At 44.9% G+C, this 23,240-nt stretch overlaps 2 protein-coding genes across 7 annotated transcripts in view; both read left to right on the forward strand.

Moving 5' to 3' along the window:
• The window catches only part of LOC135377631 (Krueppel-like factor luna), a 199,729-nt gene extending 183,843 nt beyond the window's left edge, over positions 1–15,886 (forward strand). For 4 of the 5 annotated variants that reach the window (XM_064610197.1, XM_064610196.1, XM_064610200.1 and 1 more), the window contains 2 exons: positions 2,943–3,534; positions 8,871–15,886. In XM_064610197.1, the coding sequence (XP_064466267.1) occupies positions 2,943–3,534; positions 8,871–9,046 (768 nt within the window). In that variant the 3' untranslated portion in view covers positions 9,047–15,886. Of the gene's footprint in view, positions 1–151; positions 612–2,942; positions 3,535–8,870 lie in introns of those variants that run through there. The other variant, XM_064610199.1, reaches the window with a different exon arrangement.
• A 2,635-nt stretch (positions 15,887–18,521) lies between these two features.
• LOC135377636 (uncharacterized) overlaps positions 18,522–23,240 on the forward strand; it is a 36,955-nt gene continuing 32,236 nt past the window's right edge. The window contains exon 1 of one of the 2 annotated variants that reach the window (XM_064610204.1): positions 18,522–19,048. In XM_064610204.1, the coding sequence (XP_064466274.1) occupies positions 19,027–19,048 (22 nt within the window). In that variant the 5' untranslated portion in view covers positions 18,522–19,026. Of the gene's footprint in view, positions 19,049–19,111; positions 19,322–23,240 lie in introns of those variants that run through there. The other variant, XM_064610203.1, reaches the window with a different exon arrangement.

A 23,240-nucleotide genomic window follows, 5' to 3' on the forward strand; every position in this document is an offset into this window, starting at 1 on the left:
TGCAAATGTAGCAAGTATCGACTGCATCTTGTCGAAGTCATTGCGACCACGTGACCTATGTTCGGTACACTTAGCTCCGCCCAGCAACTGGCGGCTGATTTTAGAGTCAATCGACCTCGATGTTGTCATTTTTGAGCAATCGATTGACGTCGTGGACACCGTTTGTGAGCAATTTTCTCTGTCAGCAACGCGTTTGATTGTCCCCTTCCGTTTGCTGGCCCTCATTGATTCGCTGTTAAGTTAGTCAGATCACGTCGCTATGGAAACGACTTTTTTGCATTGAAGTTTGGAGCGTCAAGATGACTGATATTGTGGCCCCTTTGTAGTGTAGCGTGCACTAAGATCGCTGTGTCGCGAGTTCCGCTGCTGGCAGCGTTCCTCAGGGCGTTGCTACGAAAGACTACCGAAAAATATTCGCGTGGGCTACATTCTGTACCCAAGAAGCGGACGCATGAAAGACATGTATCTGTTCTTCTCAGGAAGAAAGGCGAGCACCAAGTTCCCTTACTCTGAAAATGCCTTGGTTTGAAAACTACGTGATGATGCACCGCGTCGGCGTTTTTTTCGATGCCGTACGATAGCCAAGCAAGACGTTTCGGCCAATACAAAACGTAAGAACGTTATGTACGGAAAAGTTATGAATCCATTTCAAGATTCCTTTCGTAGTTGGTGCTGAGATATGTAACGCGACGTAAATAAAGAAAAGGATGTGTACATATGATGCTCAGACAGAAGAAAACAAGAAGATGACGAAGACCGAGAGAGGGAACTGTGGGGACAAGGAGAACTGACCTCTTGACGATATTGCTCTATATAAAGTCTCGCCCCGTTACACTGTGAAACTCGCCTAGGCTTTTTACGATTAGACCTGCGGGACGTTGAGGGCCACGCTGTGGCCCTCAACGTCGCTAGCTCTCTGTTCTCATCTCGAGTGAGGTGCTTCGTTCACGGAAAAGCGCGCGTAAATATTCATGGATACACATCAAAAGTATATAGTAATGAGGAATACGTAATGGGAGACACGACAATCGAAGTAAGCGACTTGTCGCCTTGACTGGACGGGGCTACCATCGCACCACATACTTTAAAAACATAATCCCATGTGATGACAGAGATCGTTCAGCAGCGCATTATGTTATGAAAAGCTCTTGGTTTTATTTAGTATTTCACTTTCTGCTGGTTTATGTTCTTCACAGCCCCGAAATTTTCCAGCTCGGGTCTCGACCATGCCCGCGAATCCCGTCTCGAAACATTAATCTCCCTCTAAAGGTGATTGCGCTTGCTGTCAGTATTTTATTGTGGTCGTTGCACGGCTTGAGACACGCTTTCAACATGTACGAGGCGCCAGACGCCATTGCCCTCCCAATCCTGTGGGGGAGAGCATAAAAGGACGACGGTACTTCTGCTATCCCTTGACTGAAACCGGATGCACATAAACTCTTCTTTATATGTGCGCTCCGTCTTTGATTCAATTTTCAGCGAGGAAACAAATCGGTGCCGACTTGGGATGTTGTCGTCTTGTATGAAGGGATTACGGCGGGTTGGCAATTTCCTTGCAGCTCTCATTTATGCGTTACTTGCTCGTTATTTCCTCCAATGAGATTAGTACATGTGGTATGGAGAACGTATACGGTGGCGTTCAAACGAGCGGCATGATGCGATGCACGGTCCAGTTCGCGTTGCATTACGCTGTTACGTACGGTCTGTGGTACATGTCTGAATCAGGCACTTTTGGTATGCTGGCATGTTTGCCGTCGTCAGCATAAAAGATCCCCCCCCCCCCCCCAATTTTAGGAATGGAAGTACCGAAACCACACAGATTTTCCTCGTGACCGGAGACGGACGGCATCGCGAAGTCTGGATGTTGTCTAGATGTTGCATTTTTCCTCTTACATCCACGAGGATGAATCCTACTCTTACTGGTTAATAGTATAAATAGTAGACATAAGCTCATTATGTTTTGGTATGGTAAACGGGATGGAAAATGCGTACACGATGTACCAAAGAAAGAAGAAAATTGGAGGCGAAAAACGATGGAGAGTCTCTTTTACAAGAGTGACTTCACAAAAATGTGCAGTCAAGTGCTCTAAACCGTTTTTAGGACGTAATGGAGCGGCCTTAATACCTCATTTCTGAGCCCCAAGAATTTGACGAGTGAAGAATGCATTCTTTTTTTTTTTTCAGGATAAGTAGGGCGGTTTCTAGTATAAACCGTACTCATAGAGCTAGTGAGTAAAAAATGCTTGTATTGTTACACCGGCGACTGATAGACAACTCAGGCCGCTGCACCGTCGATTCGTCCACGGAAAACGTCATGCGTTACCTCTGTCAGGTTTCGCGATCAAGCCTTGTTTCGTCCTTTTCTCTTTTTTTTAATCCCGTCTCCTATGGACAGTCAAAGTGCGCCGGAGAGTACCCTTCTATGTTCGTGGGATAGTATGATTTCGTTCAGACAGCTAGAGGGCACATCTGTGCAGCGAGGATGCGTTTATTGCAGCTGAACACAAGATCGAAAGAGAGAGACGAAGACCACCAGGACAGTCCCTTGCGTTCATTCACCACGTTCAGATTAAACCAAAACACGCTGCATACCCTCGCACTTCTGTCCAAACGTAAGCAGTCTTCGGTCTTACAGCGGTCTTACTTCGGTCTTAGCTTTACAGGACTCAAGGAAAGAAGAAAGAACAAACGTACAAGTTGTTTTCTCCAACACACAAAACTTCGTCTACGCTGACCAAGAGTACTGCTTCGAAACCGAAAAAAACAAAAACAAAAAAAACTGGTTTATGGTAGAAAAGGGCATCCTTGACGCCTCTCGAGTTTGGTGTCTGGAAATAACAACCTACACCCTCGTAGAGCAATTGCACATTCTAAAATCCATTTTCAGGTTATCCATATAGCTGGCTTTGCATATGAGTGTGACGTTTTCTTTCTTCTTACAGACTATCTGGGAAATGGATCGATACTTGAAAGAAGAGCCTCGAGGCCTGAAGCGGTGCTCAACGAGAGAACCTTTAGAAGGCCGCCCGTGGGACGAGTGCAGCAGCCCACCAGACTCCAAACACCACGTGGACTCTGGACTTGGCAGCAGCGACGTTGGAGACTCCAGTGAGACAGAGGGCGACCATCTGTCGGACGATTTAGACGGCCCCTTGGACAATGCCAGTGAAAGTTCCGCATCGAGTGCGTTGTCGTGGGAAAGCGACGCTTGGCCAAAGAACTCCAGGCCGCGGAAGATTAGCGCTGCCCCCTTCACTGTGAATCTTGTGCCGCGTGTTGCTTTGACACCCCCATCGTCCCCAGAAGTAGCTCAAAGAGCAGGACGACCGTCACCCCGGGTATCTTCCAGGGAGGCAGGACCGACAGCACTGCTTTTGCCCACGAACAGCAAGCCTGATCCCGGTCATTACGCCCGTGGTCGACGTTTCGACGGCGATAGCAGTAAAAGACGTATCCACCGCTGCCAGTTTAATGGCTGCAAAAAAGTGTATACGAAGTCTTCACACCTCAAAGCACACCAGAGGACGCACACAGGTGAGAATTTGATATTAGCAGTATTATTGTTTTCTCGCCTGCGTGAGCAGCATCTGTCTGGTACATCGGATTCTGATATCGCAGCTTATTCGGGTCATTGCCGGGAAAATTACGTATGGGGTTGTTAAAGATGTGTCCTTAGAGCCATGGCAGGCTACTTCGAACTGACCAGGCGAGGAAGTGATATAAAACATGGCTTGAAATCCCGTTTCATTGCTCGAGACAGCCATCAGGAGCCGCCATGCACAGTGTTTGCGTTGTGCCGTGTATTGTCGCTGCGCATTTCAAATTTACACCATCCGTCCGACCCGATCTTCTCAGGTAACGTCAATGGACATGCATGGCGTCAGGCCTGCACGAGGAGCAGCATGGACTACGAACGTCGCGAAGTAACGACATCCCTTTTCGCTTCCACGCTCTTTGAAGGAGTGGCGGGTTTGTTTCTTGGGGCTGTGCGCTATTTCGTCGTTCCTTCGCAAGAGCTCTATGTTATTTGTTGCACAACAGGCCGCAGCCAAAAACGAGAAATGTATAGACGAGTATTTCGCGGCTCCTTTAAGGTGCCACTACGGACTAAAATAATATTTATTTTTTATTATAAATCAGCTTCGTTCAGAGACTCAGTACGCAAAATATAAATGTCGTCAGTGAACATTACGCGCTTTCGCGAATTTTCGAAAGAAGCCGCAAAACTTTATAGTTTCGGATTCTCGAAGAGTAGGTGACGTCATCGACATTTGGCGTCTTCACTCAACGTTCGAACAGCTGTAGTGAGGGGGTGGAAATCAACTTTCGGGGAGCAATGCTGTAGTTCTCAAAATGTTCTCAATGCAACGTGATAGTTCTCAAAACTAGAAATTCATTTTATCATACTTCCGCTTCGCATAGAGAAACAACGCTGTGTTTAGAACACAGCGTGAGACATAAATAAGTCACGAGATTTAGTACGTAGTGGCACTTCCTGTTTGCTTGCGTAGTTAGCGCAATTTTCTCTGTAACACGCTGTAACACTTTTCAGCCGAAAGGAACAAGGACTATGCACGACACAATTAATGTTCAACTCGCATTTTTTTACTGCACAAACATAAAGCTGAGAATGAGAAGATTATGTTTGCGTACTAAAACGTTGTGAGCTTAGAGTAAGTGACGCGCACCAATGTTGCCATATTCGTCGACCAAATGCGCTTTTTTTTGAAGGTGCTGATGCTGTTGCGCTCTACCGTTTCTGCGATCATTCGTTACAGATATCGCTGAAATGTATCCACACCTCGCAAAACGCGCCGGACGTGCGTCTGTCGTCGACAGACTGCGGCGTACACTAAATTCGTGATTTTACGTCACGAGACAACTATGATCATGAGCGACGCCACAGTGGTCGGTCCGTGGATTAATTTTGTCCAACTGAGGGTTCTTTAACACGTACTGAAATCTCAGCGCACGGCACACCGTATTTAAAGGGACAGTTGCATCCGGAGACCCCTCCATGAAACCGACACCGCTGTTCGGCATCGGCCAACAGTCTACCTGGCTAATTTTTTTCGTCTTGTGCTTAGATATGAAATAAACGATTTTTAAAAATCAGCGCTGCCTCCGCGGCTGCAGAAGCTCCGGCGGCATGACGTCACTCCCTAAGCGGAGGAGTGAGAGGGTGGCGCGCAGAGAAAGACGGAAAGACGCAATCCAGACGTCCCGTAACTCTATGAGACGGCCGCGGGATTCCTTTTTTTCAAAGGCGTGTCATCATTGGCCGGTTGCAGAATGACGTTTTCTCGTTTTTCCAGAGAGGGAATTCAGGCATACTCTCAACATCCGTCATCTGCTCTTGTCACGTATTCCATCGAATAACAGTTAAACCACACCAGTATTTCGCGGTGGGTTTTCGATACCGTGATCAGTGGTCCGCGAGGAATTAAATTGCACTATAGTTTCGAAATCGACTGGAACGGATGCGACCGTCCCTTTAACGTTCCTTGCGGAAGATGGCGTACATAAGCAATTTGTACTCAAGTCCCTTTAATTTGTACCGTACCACTAAATTGCTGGCATCCTTGGCAGGGATAGAACACACAACCTGGAGATCAGTAGTCGGACACGCTACCAGCTGGGCCACCGAGGCTGGTCTGAGACGTACACTGTCCTCGCACGTTGGAAAATCGCTTTTTCGGAGGTGCCACGCACGCCGAGCGCGCACGCGTCGTGAAATCGTCAGAAAGCGCTCCATGCGTTTCGGCATGAAAGGGACAATCGCTTCCGTTCCAGTCGACTTTGAAACTATGGTGTTTTATTCCTCGTTAACCATTGACCATGGTATCGAAAATCCTACGCGAAATATGGCGCGGTTTGACTGCTATTCATGGCAAGGGCAGACGCCGGATGTTGAGTTTGTGCGGAGATTCCGTATTTGAAAAAAAAGGCGAAAACGTCATTCCTTACACCACCAACCAGAGCACGTCCTTGAGAAAAGGGATGCCGCGGCGGTGCGGGCGTCTGGGTGGTACCCTTCTCCTCTTAGCTAGCTCTCTCACTCCTCCTGTTAGGGAGTGACGTCACGCTGGTCTTGTTGTCGCCGGAGCCTCGGGAGCTGTGGAAGCGCTGATCATTAATATTTGTTTATTTAATATCTCAGCACTTTTCGAACGAAAAACGACGACGTAAAAATTACCCAGGGAGACTATTGGCTGATGCTGAACATAATGGTATATGTTTCATAGATGGGGTTCAGGATGCGACCATCCCCGATAAAAAAAAGAGAGGGAAAAAAGCGGCACAGTGTGCTGTCAGGGTCACGCGAAGGAATCGTGCCATCTGTGGTAGGCTGCTTTTGTTTTATTTTCGTAAATTTGATTGTGCAGTGACTATACACTGCACAGCAAACATATTTTGCATGGTGGTTCCTGATCATGATGAATGAAACACAGTCTCGAGCCATGTTAAATGTTACCCCATTGCTCATTTAAAGGAGCATGGAAAGGATAGAAAAAAAAAGTGTGTCAGAAGGAGTAGGAATTAAGATTACAAGCCCTGGTACGTGTTCGCACAAAAGGTACGAGTGCGGCACGCAAGAGTTTGAAACTCTGCAGGTCAGGAGAGCCTCTTCCCTCGTCTGGCAGTATTTTTTTTTTTCCTTTTTTCGGTTGTAATGGACCTCTCCCTATTTACAAACAAATGATGTTAGATGGTACAGCAGTGCTGCCAACTTGGTAGACTGGAACTACTATATCAAAAAATCAATAAGTCACAAGAAAGCCACGTTTAAATGTGGTGAAGATTTTGTTGTAATTCCTTACATATTATTAGTTGTATGGCCTTGTTGTGCTCCATTCTACCGGTATCCCTATTCTTTTCGGTAGTCCTTTCTAAAGATGGCTACCGGGCTCTTCCATCTTCTGGAGCCTGAAGGGCACGAGTTTCTCTTAGAGTGCATGTGGTGTCTCTATACAAAGCAAGCGCGAACTAAGTTGTAATAACAAACCCCATTACGCACAGGATTACGACATTGACTTTCAGATGAGGCAACTCTTCGGGTGAAGCCTTCCTTTCTGTTCGCGGTGGACTGGGAACGCAAATGAAGACACGAAAGTAACCAAAAACGTGACCTCATTTGTGTGTACCACTAACACAGAGCCACCCGTGACCTTCGGGAAGGAATACGGCTTTGTGAAACCGCAGTGTTCTCCACCCGCTCTGTTTCGGTTTCGATATATCTACCAACGTCAGCATTACATCACAGTGACGTTTCTTCTGTGTATTGGAGCAGTGCATCCGACAGAGCTTTCTTCACTCCTACCTCTCCTGACACCACCCCAGTGGTGACTCATTACCTCAACCACCTCCATGACAGTCTGCACAATGTCTGTGCACAGCCTCTGTTAACATCATTGCACCTGGCAAGCTTCCGTAGGCCAGACTATGAGATGGCCACTCATGTCCTCAGCAGAGAGACAGCTCAAACTTGGTTGCGATCCCCGTATTACGGTCCAGAATGCGTCATGCGACATGTGGACAAACACTTTCTTGTACCTATCTTGAGAAGCTGACAGGGTGTCCCTTGACTGTCTCAAGCCAGGATATATTTACCCCAACCCTAGAACACCTGCCTGAGAGTCTTTCAGTGTCACCTGAGGAACCGAACCGTCTGCCAGCCACTGCAAGACACAGCTGAACGGTACATTGGGCTCCTCATCTCCTGCAGGATTTCCTCTTCATCCTCCAACCTCCCTCCCTCACCAGGGCAATTCCTTTGCGGTTCAAGACCTTATACACTATACTGAACAACTCCGTTCACCTCCCCTCCCCTTCCCAAGGCCCACCTGTGTTTCCACTTGCTGCTGGAGGGGTTGCCTATTTGCCCCACCGTCACCTACTACATCTTTGAGGTTTTCCTTCAGCTCAGCTTCTGCCCACTTCATTGCCTGCTAGTGCATTCTGCACGGGACAACCTTTGCCTCTACCCTCACCACTCTACAACAAAGCAAGGGCTCTTGCTTGGACTGGCTACCCACCTTCCCTGATCTGGCTTCCTTCAGCCCTTGATCTGCCTTTGACCAACTAATCAAACACATTTGCTTCATCCATTAGCCAAAGTCGTTTTTCATTGCTCTGCCATAGCATATGCCAGTGTGGGGTGCACTAGAGAGCATAATCATAAGCATAGTCAGTAACAATAGCTCTCTGCCACAAGGCACAAGCCTGAGCTTTTTCTCATTTTTTTCTTTTTTTAAGCTGATTGTTAATTGGATTTCAGCAAATGCAGGACGTTGCATTCTTTATAGTCTTCACCACAAAATGTAGAATTAAGAGGAGCACCAGTCACTGAAGGCATCAGGTCAAGTACACACTTTAAACCCCAAGAGCACCAGCAGGGTGGGTGTGACGAGTTTCTTTCTTGCTGTCCTGTACCGTCAGAGCCCTTGTGTGGTGCTGGTGGTCAAGGGGCTGCCTGTCACATTCCTTTCTGTTGCGAGCCAACAGTAAAGTGATATGCTCGCTGCCGAGAACATGGCAGGCAGGACCCCCGCTGTTACACAGCAACGGTCTGCTTATAAAGACTGATGTAGGCCTCCACGAGCAAGGCCTGTATAACTAGAAAACTGAGACATGTGGTGGTGAAGCTGCGCACTAGAACAGTGAGATTTGTTGGTGTATTAACCCTGGTTGGTGTATTAACCCAGGTTGGTGTATTAACCCAGGTTGATGTCTGTATTCTAGCGTGTTAAATAGTTCCTTATAATGATGTTTTTGTAAACCTGGGGATTTTTCATTTCTTTACTATCAGTGCGTAATGTCTCTCATTGCATAGTGTGCATTACTCACTAATTATAACTGTGTCATTGCAGGTGAGAAGCCTTATAAGTGTTCCTGGGATGGCTGTGAGTGGCGTTTTGCCCGTTCAGACGAGCTCACACGACACTACCGGAAGCACACAGGTTCCAAGCCTTTCAAATGCAGCCACTGCGATCGTTGCTTCTCACGTTCTGATCACTTGGCCCTGCACCTGAAGCGTCACCAGTGAAGTCTTTGATGCCCCCTCTGCTTATGGCAGTTCCTCTACCCACGTGGTCCTGCAGCATGTCACTGGTGTTGTACACCACAATGTGCGAGCCATTGCCGTGCTTCGGCCTTCCTCTGCCATGTTTCAGCCAGTTGCTTCTTAAGGCCCTCATCATGCCCGCTCAGGGAGGCCACAACAGTCACCAACTTAAACGCTGCTGAACCCACCGCCTTATGACTCCAAAAGCACTGAGACAAATGTGTTCCTCGCTCGATAAGACGCCCTAAGCACTGTTGATGACATCTGCTACGTTCCATGCCTGTGTCTTACGCGCTACATACATATCACGCATCTGGCATCCCAATGTGACACAGATTCAATGCATTCTTCAAGCTTTTGGTTATATTAATTGGGTTTTATTCTAACTTTTATTTCACACAATAAGGTCTCCAACAGCATATTGAGATGCACAAGTGATATGTTGGGAGTGCAAGTGCCCAACTAGCACTTGAATACACTACTCGCTCTGCTGAATGAGATCTACATTTGTCATTTCTTCTGCTTTGTCTGGACATAAAAAGGGAGAGAAACAAAAAGAACACACTTCTAACTATTCTTTTCGACTTCTCAAATATTCGCCAAAAGAATTGTATATGGAAAACTGATGTCCCAGCTTTTACATTCGTCAGTATGTGTTGCCCTGAATTGTGGGATGATATTTCAGTGGTCCCACAAGTCAACCCCCTCCATTGAGCAAATTTAGATGAACAAATCACTGCTCCACTGGCATATGTCGTTCAACCTTTGTGCAGCAGCCTACGTGATGGTTCAAATTGTAATACTCGTTCCTGTGTCATCACGCTTGCATCTGCAGTCAAAGTCTGGTGCCAGTATATATATATTGAGTCCAAACACTACTATGTGGCTCATGTGCATGTCTGCATGGGTAAATCACCTTATTCTTGGTGCACCTGCCAGAAGTGAGGTCTCCCAGGAACTTCTTTAAAGAGACAGTTCGCCACACATGTATTGAATGCATGAATAGAGCCTGAAGTTTCCAGGAAATTTTTAAAAATAAATTTTGGGGGTAAAAATTGGGTAAATAAACATGTGCAGTAAATTCATGCGAATTCGGGTTAAAAAAACTTCGACTATGCTAAATTCAGGGAGAAATCTGGCTCAGTTACTCAAGCTAGTTAGCTTGAGTAACTGAGTAGTTTGGCACAAATGGTAATGTACCTGCATTTGCTGCCAAACAAGTAAGTTAGTGCATTCCTACAGACATCCCAGTGAAGGCAATTTGCCAGGTAAAAATTGGGTTTCATCCTAAAGAGGCAACCTTTAATTCGGTGTGCAAATTCGGGGAAAAATCGGGTAAAACCCTAAAACTTCAGGCTCTATGCATGAATGATGTTCCCTTGCCAATTTCCCGCTGCCAACATCACGTTCCTCAAATCCTCAGACTTAATATGTGGCATCATACCCAGAAGACTCCCATAACATTTCTACACGTGTGATCTTCCAGCAAGCAGGTGCACTGGATAAGCAGAACATCTGTTAACTGGATTAAGTCTGGGAACCTCTCCGACGAATAATCACAAAAGGGAAACATTCAGGCTAGTGCAATTTGTAGTGGACTGTCACTTTTCTCGGGGTTGTTGTGTGAAGCTAGCGCGGCTGTTACTGCAAGGTCTAATGAGACACAAAGTGGAATTGGTTGCTTCCCTGTACTGCTTGAGTTTGGTGTTGCCTTAGACCTACATGGCATGGAACCCGACTTGGTGCTTGGACTTCATGGCTTGGTTGTCCCTTTGCCTCAGCAGACTTGGACAAGATGTATGTGAATGTGTGTGTGTGTGTGTGCGTGCGTGCGTGTGTGAGGTGCGTGCATGCGTGCGTGCATGCATGCTTCTTTTGTTTTGAAAACTTTCTAAGCTCCACTGCTTCTTTACACTTCCTAACAAAGACTGTGTTGCGCATTGAAGCAGTGGAAACATTTCCTCCATTTTAAAGTGAATTTCCACAGAATGTGGTATGTCAATTCATGGAATGATAACACTGCCTCCTAAGTGTGATCACATCATCTTTGACCGTCAGTGTACATTAAATCAATACCATACCAACGTTCGAGTGCTGTCTGACTAGGATGTATCAGTTATTTCTATTTACAATGTTGCGATATTGATTTTCTTTCCTTTATTTCACACATTTGTTGAGATGTTGTTGACATTGATGGAAACAATTGCAACATGTTGCTTTTTGTCTGGACGCTGCTTGGCTTCTACTGTGTTGCTTTGACATTGGCTTAGCATTTATTCACCATATTTTTCACCTCCATTTGGCAGAAGCGTGAGTGAAGGTGTACTCCGTGCAGGCTGTGCTCACTGCCGATATACTTTTACCTTTTCGTGCTATGTGAAAAATATGGATACTGCTAGTGCTTCCATTTTTATTGCATCTTTACTCTCATCTAAATTATAGGTGGCATGCTTTTCATCATCCATTGGGTTCATAATCAATTTTGGGATTTCTGATACCTGCTCATGTGAGCACCTCAGCTCCTTCTGGGGCATTGCCAAAATAGGCTCTATGTAATTGGCCCATGCACAAGGCAAACTTATTTCCAAATATGATGGCAGTTATTTCCAAGGCAAATATGATGTAATTTGTGTAATAAACACCTATGTGGTGTTAGTCCTCTAAACTTAATCTCCTTTCTATCATGATTGTGTGCATTTCGATTGTGAACAGCACTCAGCAATTGGTCACAGAAAACGCAGGTTCATCACACTCTGTAGGAGATCAATTGTCCACAAGTATTATGTTGACGTGAACCATAGTGATGTCTTTCATGCTACTGTATCTTCTAGGTCACTCTTCTAATCTAAAGGGTAATCTTCCGTAGGTTGGGTTAGCGTATATGATAAGTGTCGGAAGAACTGCAGTGGCCAGTTGTTCACGTGTACTGTTTGCTTTTTGTACAAAGTATACCCCTTGCACCAAATTCCATGCCAGAGAAACGTGAGGGCATTAGTGGAAGCATATTACCTAGTCTCATTTTAAATTGCACTCAAGTGGCTACTGACTGCCGCCTTTGTGTAGCTGCAAAATAGCTGTTCTAGTCCTGCAAAAATTACGTCGACAGTGAGCATTGCTTATGCTTAGTCCTGGACCCATTAATAGGGCTATTTTTATTCACAGCAGCATGGGGTTGTCTTGCATTTAAAGCCAGACATTGATGAAACTTTGCAGTTTTGAGCGATATTTATCCATCATAAAAGTTAAACGTGCCATTTTCTAAGGATCATAATTGAATATTGTGTGTCAAGTACTGTTTGTGTGTAGTTTGTGTTACAAGTAATTCCAGAAATCATTTGGCTTTTCTTTACACGTTTGCTCCTGAGAACATCTATATGTATCAACTTCATTTAACATAATCATTAACAATTTTACATTTTCAACTGCATTACATTTAAGACACTGTAAAAGCCATAGCAGAGGTATCCTGTTGGTTTTTTCCTGCTTGATTCAAAAAGTATATTTCATTAACACATCCGTTGGTGACAGACCCATGTTTTTCGAGTATGGAAGACCCTGGGAATGGAATGCAGATTATTCAGGACCAAAAGCACAACTCAAGATCCCGATTTACAAAATTGTCCCTGGAATGTGAATCCACACTGGCACCCTTCTCTTAATAGCCTTTTCTCTGGAGTAAAAAGCAGCAGTGAACTACTGAAGGGCGTTTGACAACAAATGATGCAAAGTAGAGCGAACCACCTATCATCTCAAAGTGAAAGCTAGCTCTTCGACTACTTCATGCATCACCCATCATCATCGATAACTAGCCAACATTGCATGGTCTGTGATTTGTAAATAGATCTTTTCAAGGAGTTATTGCGCCTAGTGAGCTACTACATTTTTCTAGAAATGAGAGCGAAATGTGCAAGGTGAAAATTAGAAAGGCTATCTGATGTTACTAGATCTCTGCACTTAGTTTTGTTGTCACCATGTCCGCACTGAAACAAAAATGTTTCCCTTTTCTATACTTGCTCAGCTTTTCAGACATTGCGAACATTTACTACACCTGTTTGCAGCTTCAAAGGCTCAAAAAGACTTCACAACACTGAGTCAGTAATTTTTCGAAGTGATAGAGATCACATTCGTCGAGACGCTATGGTGCATCGTTATCCAACATTTATGTAGCATGGCACTTTTAGAAATCTAGTAGATTGATTGGAACTCTGAACTTAGTCATGCTGTTGCAAGAAGAAGCATTATTATTAATGTACACTTCAAATTATTGAATAGTGTGAGGAACTGGGTCGTTTGGTTGTATATAGTCAAAAAAAAGACAGACCCCCAGTGCTCGGGGGTTTGTCTTTATTTTAACTATCACATTATTGAGTTGAAAAATTTTAGGCATAATAATAATAATAATAAAAAAAAGGTGACCAGGAAACCAAGGACCTTAAACAGTTTAGTGTCCCTCATGCGCGTTATACATTTTAGAGCAGCTTGATGTCATTTTAGCTAGTTGCTCCCTGCCAGGTAGTTACAGTGACATTCTGAAGATTTAACCCATCCATTGAAGACATCATGCCAACCAAGCTGTAGCTCGTTCACTTACAGCTTTAGAGAGCACCATTCAGAAGCATTATTGTGCTCTTCAAATAAATTTGCGTTCAAAGAAAGGGACCATAGAGTGTAAGGAAATAAGTGATTGCTTACTGTTTCTAGGGTGCACTCTGTGAGGGGCGACTAACCCAATTACCTGCTCAGTATGTGTAGCTTAATGCAATTGTGGTGCCTCAAGGTCAGGTTGCAAGGAAATTACGATGGTGGTGTTATGCTGTTCCACCCTGCCATTGCAGAGATACCCATCACTTGAAAACTATACTTTACATAAGTAATGTGGGAAAGGGCTGAAGCCATCAGCTTTTCATTGATTAGCACAATGTAGCAGATGAAAACAAAATGTTTTGTAAGGATAGCCAGTGACACTTTGAGGGCTGATATACAGTATTGCATTTGGTTATATGATTTCACAATTTTATTACGTATTTGAATGTTGACGTTTTAGTGCACAGTTACTGCTACCACGCAAAACTGCTTTCAATACTGTGCCAGCTTCTGTGATCACGGAGTGAAACAATGATTCATAATTCTGTCAGACTGAATACAGTGAATAATGCTTTTTTCTTCTTTGTTTGGATGGCTACTGCTAGAGCATAATTGTCAATGGCTTGGACAACAGATATGTTTGTGACAGCCAAACCATAAATCATATTGCACATGAGTAACATGCACAGGATTGTAGGAGATTTAAATTTCAGGTCGCATTACTAGTATTTCGTTTATCTTCAAGAAATATGCAGGGTGATTCAAATAATGATATCCTTTTGCCATATGTAGGGAGACTGAAGATTTTTTGCAGATTCTTCTTCATGATGCACACTATTTAATAACAATTTCTTCTGCCTAATTAACAAATAAGGTGATTAACAGGCAGAGAAAATTGTGCGACTAGGCCAAAGCATAAGGCGCAGAAGGAAAAATATTCAGAAGTAGTAGCACATCGCTTTTGACTTCATCAGGCAATTCTCCATGCATCTAACCTTACGACCACAGTGTGAAAAAGTTCTTTAAAAATATGCCTATGTGTAAGAAATAAATGTGCGGAACACAGTGCAGACAAATCAGTACCTGTCCAGGGGCTATCATAAACACAAAAACAAAAATCCTTGGTGTTTTGAAGGAGAAAACTAGGAGCCACGAAAGGCTAAGACAAAAAAATTAAACGTGCATACACACACAAAATATGTAGTATAATAATTGAGGAATGTTCCTCATATTTCCCACATATTGGTTGCAGTTCCCAATGGATCGATTGACAGTTTGTTTGAAGTATCAGGTTGTGTAAAGTTTGTAGAGGTAAGGACACATTTCCTTTCTGACTTTGAGTATGGATTTCAAATTCCTGATACACAACCATAACTCCACCTATAACTGCACTAGAAATTGAAGTGCTGCTACAGATGAAACAGAAAGATGCTTCATTGTTTAGCTACTCCAGTGGGACACAAACACAGAATTTGTTTTGTTTTGTTTCTCATTTAATGCAATATTAGAATTATGTACTTGAGAAATAGTAAATGCAAAATTACGAAACTTTTCCCTTGACACAGATGATTTATATCACTCTGTACATGGAAGCCTATATGGTGTATCTTGAAGGAAGCATAATTGATAACTGATGCTGTCATTCCATGCAGTTACTTCTCTCAGTGTACATAAAACTGTTTTTGGCATGCATAGGCGCAGCTCCGTTGTGCATCCTGAAAGCTGGGCAGTGTAATAAACTTACGCAGCAAAAACTCAAAAACGAAGAAAGCTCGGATGTTGTGAAGAGATCCCCACTTTTCATCTCTGTCTCCATTTACCCTCATACACAAAAGTGAGTGTCTGCTGCAGTGAAAGTTGTGATGAACTTCTTGGCATTTATGAAATGAGCTTGCGGCATGGTACAAAGGACAAATAAGTGCGGGAAATGTGTGTGGGGTGAGACTGGGCATGTCACATCATTGTACCCATGTTGCAAAAGTAGTGGGGGCACTCTTTCATTGAGTGCCCAAAGGAAACAAATTGTATAAATTCAAAAGCAGAGAGAAATGTTGTATACGAAGATACTTTTTTGCAAGTTTTGTACGTTTCTGCTGAAGAGAGATAGTGTATTATATAACCTATGGCACATACAGTGTTTCGCTCTTCTTTCCCATTGTCTTTTATTTTGCTGTACAGAGAGGAAATGAGAGAGAGTTGTTTAATGCAAGAATAAAAGGATGCAAATTTTTTGCTGGATGTCAATTTGTTTGTGTTTAACAGTTTGGTTGATGTCTGCGCTACTGCATGCCTCAAACATGGCTGGATATCTTCACACTTTATATCAGGAAAGACATTGTCAGGTACAGCATCATTCATCTTGACAAAGTGGAAAAATTTATTGCAAACAAATGGAATGAACGAAAAGCTGGCCAGGAAGGATCGTGCTTCGTATCAGCTCGCCTTGATAATGACTTCCTGGCCTTGGAACTGTTCGAAGAATATTCACACAATAAAAATTCATTTCTGGCATGCCTTGATCACGACCATCTCTATAATGCATTATAGAGACATTATAATACATTATCTATAATGTATTGTAAAGATAGTCGTGGCCTTGATGGCTACCAGGGGCTGAAAGACCTTATTTGACAGATGTTTGTGTGATTGGGAATGAAGGCATACTTTTTAAAACACATCTCCTAGTTGTGTAAAATTATTTTATAAATTCGCATCTTCGTACTGCTCTGTACGCACACGCCTCACAATGGCTAGTTAAATGGCTTATTTGTTATAGCCACCTGAAATTTCAGTCGCCCGGTAAAAGGAAAAAAATTGGATGTTGGATCCCCTATTAAGGGTCCCACTATACCGGGTGTTTCAGTTAAATCCCTGGGCTAAATAATTGTGAAAGGGTGCACCAATCGACGAACTTTCTTTTTTACAAGTATCTGTCCGATACCACCTACAAGCTGCGCACAGTGCGAATGAGTGGGAGGCACTCATTATTTAAATAAAAATTCAAATGAGTTTCGTAAAAAAAAAACTTCTAAAGCAGGGCACTGTCGACATTAAACTGGGTACTACCCCTTTTGGGACCTTCAATGGACACCTTTTAGAGAAAAACCTGCCACCAAAGCGGGTCATTTGTTGCAGTAATTAATTGGTTTCGGTTTACATATTTTTGTCGCAGCTGGTCGCAATGAAGCACAAAAGGGCGCTCTTCCACTCCCTTATCGACCAATGAATTATGTCCTTTTGCGCTTCACCGCGACCAGCCGCGACAAAATATGTAAACCAAAACCACTTAATTACTGCAACAAATGACCGTTTCCCTGATTCATTTCCCAATTAGTTTTCCCTGATGCCTTTGCCTCAGTGGATGGTGCGCTGTATAAAATGAACATTACACATGGTAGATGTTTGTCAGAGGTCGGTTTTATACAGTGGTCTGTCCAATGATGAAAGGGCATGAAGGTTGCCTACAGTAGTTTATCCAGACCCCCCAAATGTCTGGCAACACCCCCCTTAACTTTTTTCCTGTGTACAGCTAGGGACAAAAGTTCACGGAACATGGCATCTGCGTATTTCTTCATCGGAGCGGCCCTGTGCTGGCTTTCAGGAAGAGATCGAATAAGAAATGGACGGCCGGCTATTCCACTGATCTCTCAGTATGTGTGTGTCCACTCCTGTTTGCTGCTAGGTTGTCGCTCCATTGGAGAAATGCGACACCCCGGTGTTCTGTGAACTTTTGTCCCAAGCTGTACTATTGTTACAATGTAACTGCACCCCCCTCACCCCGCCGAGCTTGCGGTTGTGGATAAACTACTGGTTACCTGCAATGTGGACTGGTTTGACTGGTGGACTGTTTATTGATTGATGAGACTGGTTCGACACAAGTTCCATACAGAGAGGACTCAATGGTGGCAAGAGCATGAAACGTTGATGCAGCAGAGGTTAGTCTCATAGGGTGTACAGTTTGCATGAAGGTCGCATAAGTTAGAGAGCAAGGTGAGTATGATTCAAGAGTGAGCAAGTGTCTGGTGTACAGTGAATATTTCACAAATGACAATTTTTGACAAAGGAGTACAAAAAGGCACAGGTATCTGCTCCAATCTGAAATTATCAGTATTATACTTTGTTATAAGAGTGCTTTCCTTGGTATTGCTCCTTGAATATTTTATTTGTTGCCTGCATAATCTTCCCCTTAGATTCATATAGTAGATCTAGAAAATCAAATATTTAGAAAGCTGCAGAAAAGACCTGAGCAAAAACGATAGTGTGACTTAGGTACACACAATCTACATTCACAAGTAGGCAAGAACACAAGACGAGAGGAAGTTGCATTCATCTATTAAAGAAAACTTGGTGGGGCTGGGTCACCATTAGAGTTATCTTGTAATAGCTTTATCGTTAATAGCTTTAACAAGGGTCCCTCTGAAAGAAAAGGTGGGGGGGGGGGGGGGGGGGGGAGGCGCCAAATATTTGGCAAGTTCTGGATAAATCACTGGATTATTACATAATTTACAGGAAATCGCAGAATGCCATAGGGGGCATTGCGATGAGGTGGTTGAAAAAAAAAAAAAAAAAAAGAGCTCACTGTACTTTTCACTGTGTTCCTACCGAGGAAAGAAACCAAATGCAACACCATCATACGGCTCATTGGTACGTCGCTAAAAATGCAATTCGAAAAGCGCGGTTGTCGTGAGCTCACATAGAGGAAAAAATTCTGAGAAGTCGGAAACTCGTCCATTTGTTCCGGGTAGGCAACTCCCCTCACCCGCATAACATTGCTGTTGCAAATACTTGCGCAACGCTCGCTCGCATTGGTTCAGCGTGCAGAATGACGTGAAACGTTTCACGGCATTTAGCATTTCTCTGCGGTGGGGATATGTAGTGCGCGGTCGCCTTTGAATTCTCCATGTGATGTGAGCTCATCACCCATGTCACCACCGCTGTCGTCGGCAAGTGATGTTCGCGATCATGTTTGCGGTGAACTAGGAAAGGACATAGTGGAACGAACGGAGGAGAGGTTTGGGTTTGGTTTCCACGTCTCCGCCTTGTCGAAAATATAGCAGCGGCGCTGCCATCGCCAACTACGTGTCGCGGACATGCTTTGCAATGCGCGTGTCGTCTGCGTCTCAATAATTTTACGAATTTAGATTTTTGTTTCTTGTATTTTGTTGAGAACAATTAATTGTAATTGTAAATAATATTTGAAATTTTATTCTGCGTCTTCTTCTTACTAACTTACTAACTCTATGGCGTCTTCATAGTCATCGATTGCAGCGACGCCGTCGGCTGTCGACGTCGCGATAGTCACGCGGACAGCGCGGTCGTTCCACTGCCCTCTTCTGGTTCACTTGTGCTGACTGTACTGGGGAGATGCAAAGGAGCAAATGACATCATCTCATAAGTCTAGTAGGCGTGGTAGGTCCTTAACGCGACTTTTTTTCTTTTTTGCGAAAGGTAATAGGTAATTGGAGTAGATTGACATTTTTTTCTTGGGCGCTTAGAAAGTGCTTTCAGGACCAATCAGGAGCTTGACTTCTATCGACTTGTCCTGACTTATTTCCTCTTCGGTCTTAATTTGGCGCCATTTCGAAGTGTTTGCGCACTGTCGATGTTGTGATAGCCAGTCAGTGTGTTGTGGTTGCACAGTTGGTTTCCAAATGGAGCGGAATGATAGTGCAGGTAAGTTTCTCTTGCTTCGCATTTTACTACATGAAGCTTCCCTTCGTGTATTGTCTGGTTATGTGTGCCTGTGCTGTAGCGGGCAGTCAATAAAGCGAATCGCGGGCTATTTGAAAGGTCTGTACCACGGTTTTAGGTAGTAACTAAATTGCAGGTAACTTGAAACAGTAACAAGATTACCCAGGTAGTGCCATATTTTGCACGCGTTACTTTTCGTTCACACGTTTCGTCGTTCTTTACGACGTCATAGCCAGAAAGTAGGTCTCTGGTATCGTGGTTTGGATCTCGATTCCTCGGCACAGAAATCGTGTGTTCTTTTTGTTTGTATGTGTGCCTCCTCATTTTTCTTTCATTCATTGTTGTGGTACATCTTCATTTTCATCAGGATTAAAACTTCGCCATTATGGGGTGTGGGCTAAAAGTTTTTCGGTTCGCATTGGGAATAAACCACGAACTGCGATGCCGCTATGAAACGTTGCCTCATGTGTGCTGCTGTTTTTCCCTGTTTGCATACCGCATGCGAATGTAACAAAGTCAAATTTGTGTAGAATTCTTGCGTGTAAAGTCGGATATGTGGAGTAAACGCCAAATTATCTAGTATAAGTAGTAGAACGAAAAACCGAGCGACACGTAGACAAACCAGAGAGCTTCTTCGTGTCCCGTGACTCTAGGGTTTTCGTTCTTTTAATCATCATGCACCAGTTAGTCTGCGCCCTCTCCCTTTTGTCGATCAACTTGTGTACTGTTATACTGTTACCTAGTTATAGACTCACTTCACTGCGTGACGTCTTACCGGTATGAGTCACTCGATGTGCTACGCGGTCAGTGATGGGCAGTACTTGCAGTACCCAAGTAGTACTTTTCTTTGTACTTTACTTTAAGTACATTTTAAGTCGTGTACTTTGTACCGTACTTAAAGTACTTTTTTGCGAGTACTTTCCCATCAAGTAGTCAAGTACCCAAACTTGGACTCTACACAAAAAATCACAAAAGGTTATACAAAATGCACCCTACTAAAAGCGCTAAAATGACAACATGAAAACGAAAACACACAGATAGCGCTATCTGTGTGTTTTCGTCTGCTTGCCATCATTTTAGCGCTTTTAGTGGGATGCAGTACCAACGAGAGCACTGCACGAGCCTAATTTTCAGGCCCGGGTGCTACGGCCCGAGCCCGGCGTCTTCTACAGATTCCCAGCCCGTACCCGACTATTTCCATGCTCAGGCCCATAGGTCGGCATTTTCCTAAGAATTCATTCAACATCACATCATGGTCAGTTTTCTGCAAAGCCCATCACATCACCGTCATAAACCATCACATCACGAGCCCGTAACTCAACTTCAGAATTCATCACTTCATAACCCATCATTCAACTTCAACTTCAGAATCCATCACATCATAACCCATCATTCCCAACTTCAGAAACCATCACCAACTTCAGAGCCCATCATCAGAATTCAACTTCAGATCCCATCGCGGTTTTGAAGTTGAATTCCGATGATGGGTTCTGAAGTCGGTGATGGATTTTGAAGTTGAAGTTTGTGATGGGGTTTTGAAGTTGAACTCCAACAAAGGCCTATGTGTGGTGTGCGCGGTTCTAGGATTACGACACTAGCGTCCTGCTCGCCTGTGTTTGCGTGTGTTTCCTGGTAGCATAGCTGGGCGAACTCACTCATGAGGGCCCTCATGAGTGCCCCTCACCTCACGCCTTTGAGGTGAGGGTGAGTGAGGGCAAGCCCGCGATCAGGCCATCCGTGAGTGCACTCATGAGGTTCTTATCCTCACGAAGTCTCCTGTGAGTGCACTCATGAGGCCTGAGAGCCGCCAGGTCTGTGTGAGTGAAGTCACTGGTGAGGCCTGAGGGGTGTGAGGTCAGTATGAGTGCATTCAGAAATGAGGTCAAATGACGCTTACGTGGGCAAAGACGTGGGCAAATTGTGAAGGCACTAGTGATATAGTTCCAGCGATCCAGCTAACAGCAGGGTGCACTTTAAATGGCTGGTGTTCCCGTTTTTAGCAATTTCGTCTACGTCGCGCTGGGAGCACAGCCAAGCGTCCTGAGCTGACGGATTAGTTGGTGATATGGTTCCAGCGACCCAACTACACCCAGTGTGCACTTTAAAGGGCTGGTGTGCACGTTTTTAGCAATTTCGTCTACGTCGCGCTGGAAACGCAGCCAAGCGTCCTGAGCTGACGGATTAGTTGGTGATATGGTTCCAGCGGCTTAACTACACGCAGTGTCAATTGGTAGAGCCCTGGACCGGTAATCCAGAAGATGTGGGTTCGATCCCTACAGCTGGCTAACCTTTTAAGTGACTTTCATCTTTCATCGTTGATTTCTTAGGCAATTTGAGGCTTTGTTTGTATCTGTCCCTTCTATGTTGTTCCAGCCTCAGAAAATCAGTTTCTTTCTTGTTCTACACGCAGTGTGCACTTTAAAGGGCTGGTGTGCCCGTTTTTAGCAATTTCGTCTACGTCGCGCTGGAAACACAGCCAAGCGTCCTGAGCTGACGGATTAGTTGGTGATACGGTTCCAGCGACCCAACTACACGATGTGTGCACTTTAAAGGGCTGGTGTGCCCGTTTTTAGCAATTTCGTCTACGTCGCGCTGGCAACACAGCCAAGCGTCCTGAGCTGACGGATTAGTTGGTGATATGGTTCGAGTGACCCATCTACCGGCAGGGTGCACTTTAAAGGGCTGGTGTGCCCGTTTTTAGCAATTTCGTCTACGTCGCGCTGTGAACACAGCCAAGCGTCCTGAGCTGACGGATTACTTGGTGATATGGTTCCAGCGACACAACTACAGGCAGTGTGCACCCTGGCGGTAGTTGGGTCGCTGGAACCATATATCACGAAGTGATCAGTCAGCTCCGGAGGGTTTCCTGTGTTCCCAGCGCGACGTAGACGAAATTGCTAAAAACCGGCACACCAGCCCTTTAAAGTGCACCCTGCAGGTAGTTGGGTCACTGGGAACCATATCACCAAGTAATGAGTCAGCTCAGGACGCTTTGCTGTGTTCCCAGCGAGACGTAGACGAAATTGCTAAAAACCGGCACACCAGCCCTTTAAAGTGCAACACTGACCTCACACACCTCAGGCCTCACCAGTGACTTCACTCACAGGGGTGGAACACATTTTCAAGATAGGGCACGCTCAGATCTAACCCTGGGAACGAGGCTTAGACGGAAGTGAGCACAGTCTCGAACAACTGCGGGGGGGGGGGGGGGATACCCCCCCCCGCATGTAATATGTACTGACCTAACCTCACTAAGAAATTTGCAAATAACAGCGCAATTCATTACTAGCGTACGTGCGACTTCCGGTTGGCCTCGTTCCCAGGGTCAAGATGGCGGCTTGCCCTATCTCGAATGTGTGTGATTTTCTCACTCACAGAGACCTGGCGCCCTCGAACCTCATGAGCGCACTCAGAGGGGACCTTATGAGGAGCCCTCATGGGTGGGGGCTTTCGTTTGCGAGTGCCGTGACGCTGAGGGCGGGTGAGGGCATGTGCCCATGAGGGCCGTGAGGGTGTGGGCGAGTGAGAGCATGTGCCCGTGAGGGTGAGGGCGAGTGAGGGCATGTGCCCATGAGGGCCGTGAGGGCGAGTGAGGTTTCACCAAAATGCCCACATATGCCTGGTAGTGGCGGCAAAAGCGTAAGCGAAGGAGGGGTATGCTGTTTGGAGGGTGCGGTCAGCCTGCACTCGGTTGGACTTGGAAGCAGGGTTTACCAATGAAGGAGGAAAGGGAGGGATGCCACGTTTGACCTCCGCTGTCGCATGTGAACGGCGGAAGGTGTGTTGCTTGCGCGGTATGGTTGTTGCACAATGTTGCGCCCGTTGTTGACATAAGTGATAAGTGAGAGCATAGCACATTGCGCGTTCATGTTGCATCGGGTAACCGCTGATGGGATTTTGA

Source organism: Ornithodoros turicata, chromosome 1 (assembly GCF_037126465.1).
Source record: "Ornithodoros turicata isolate Travis chromosome 1, ASM3712646v1, whole genome shotgun sequence".
NCBI classification, from domain to species: domain Eukaryota; kingdom Metazoa; phylum Arthropoda; class Arachnida; order Ixodida; family Argasidae; genus Ornithodoros; species Ornithodoros turicata.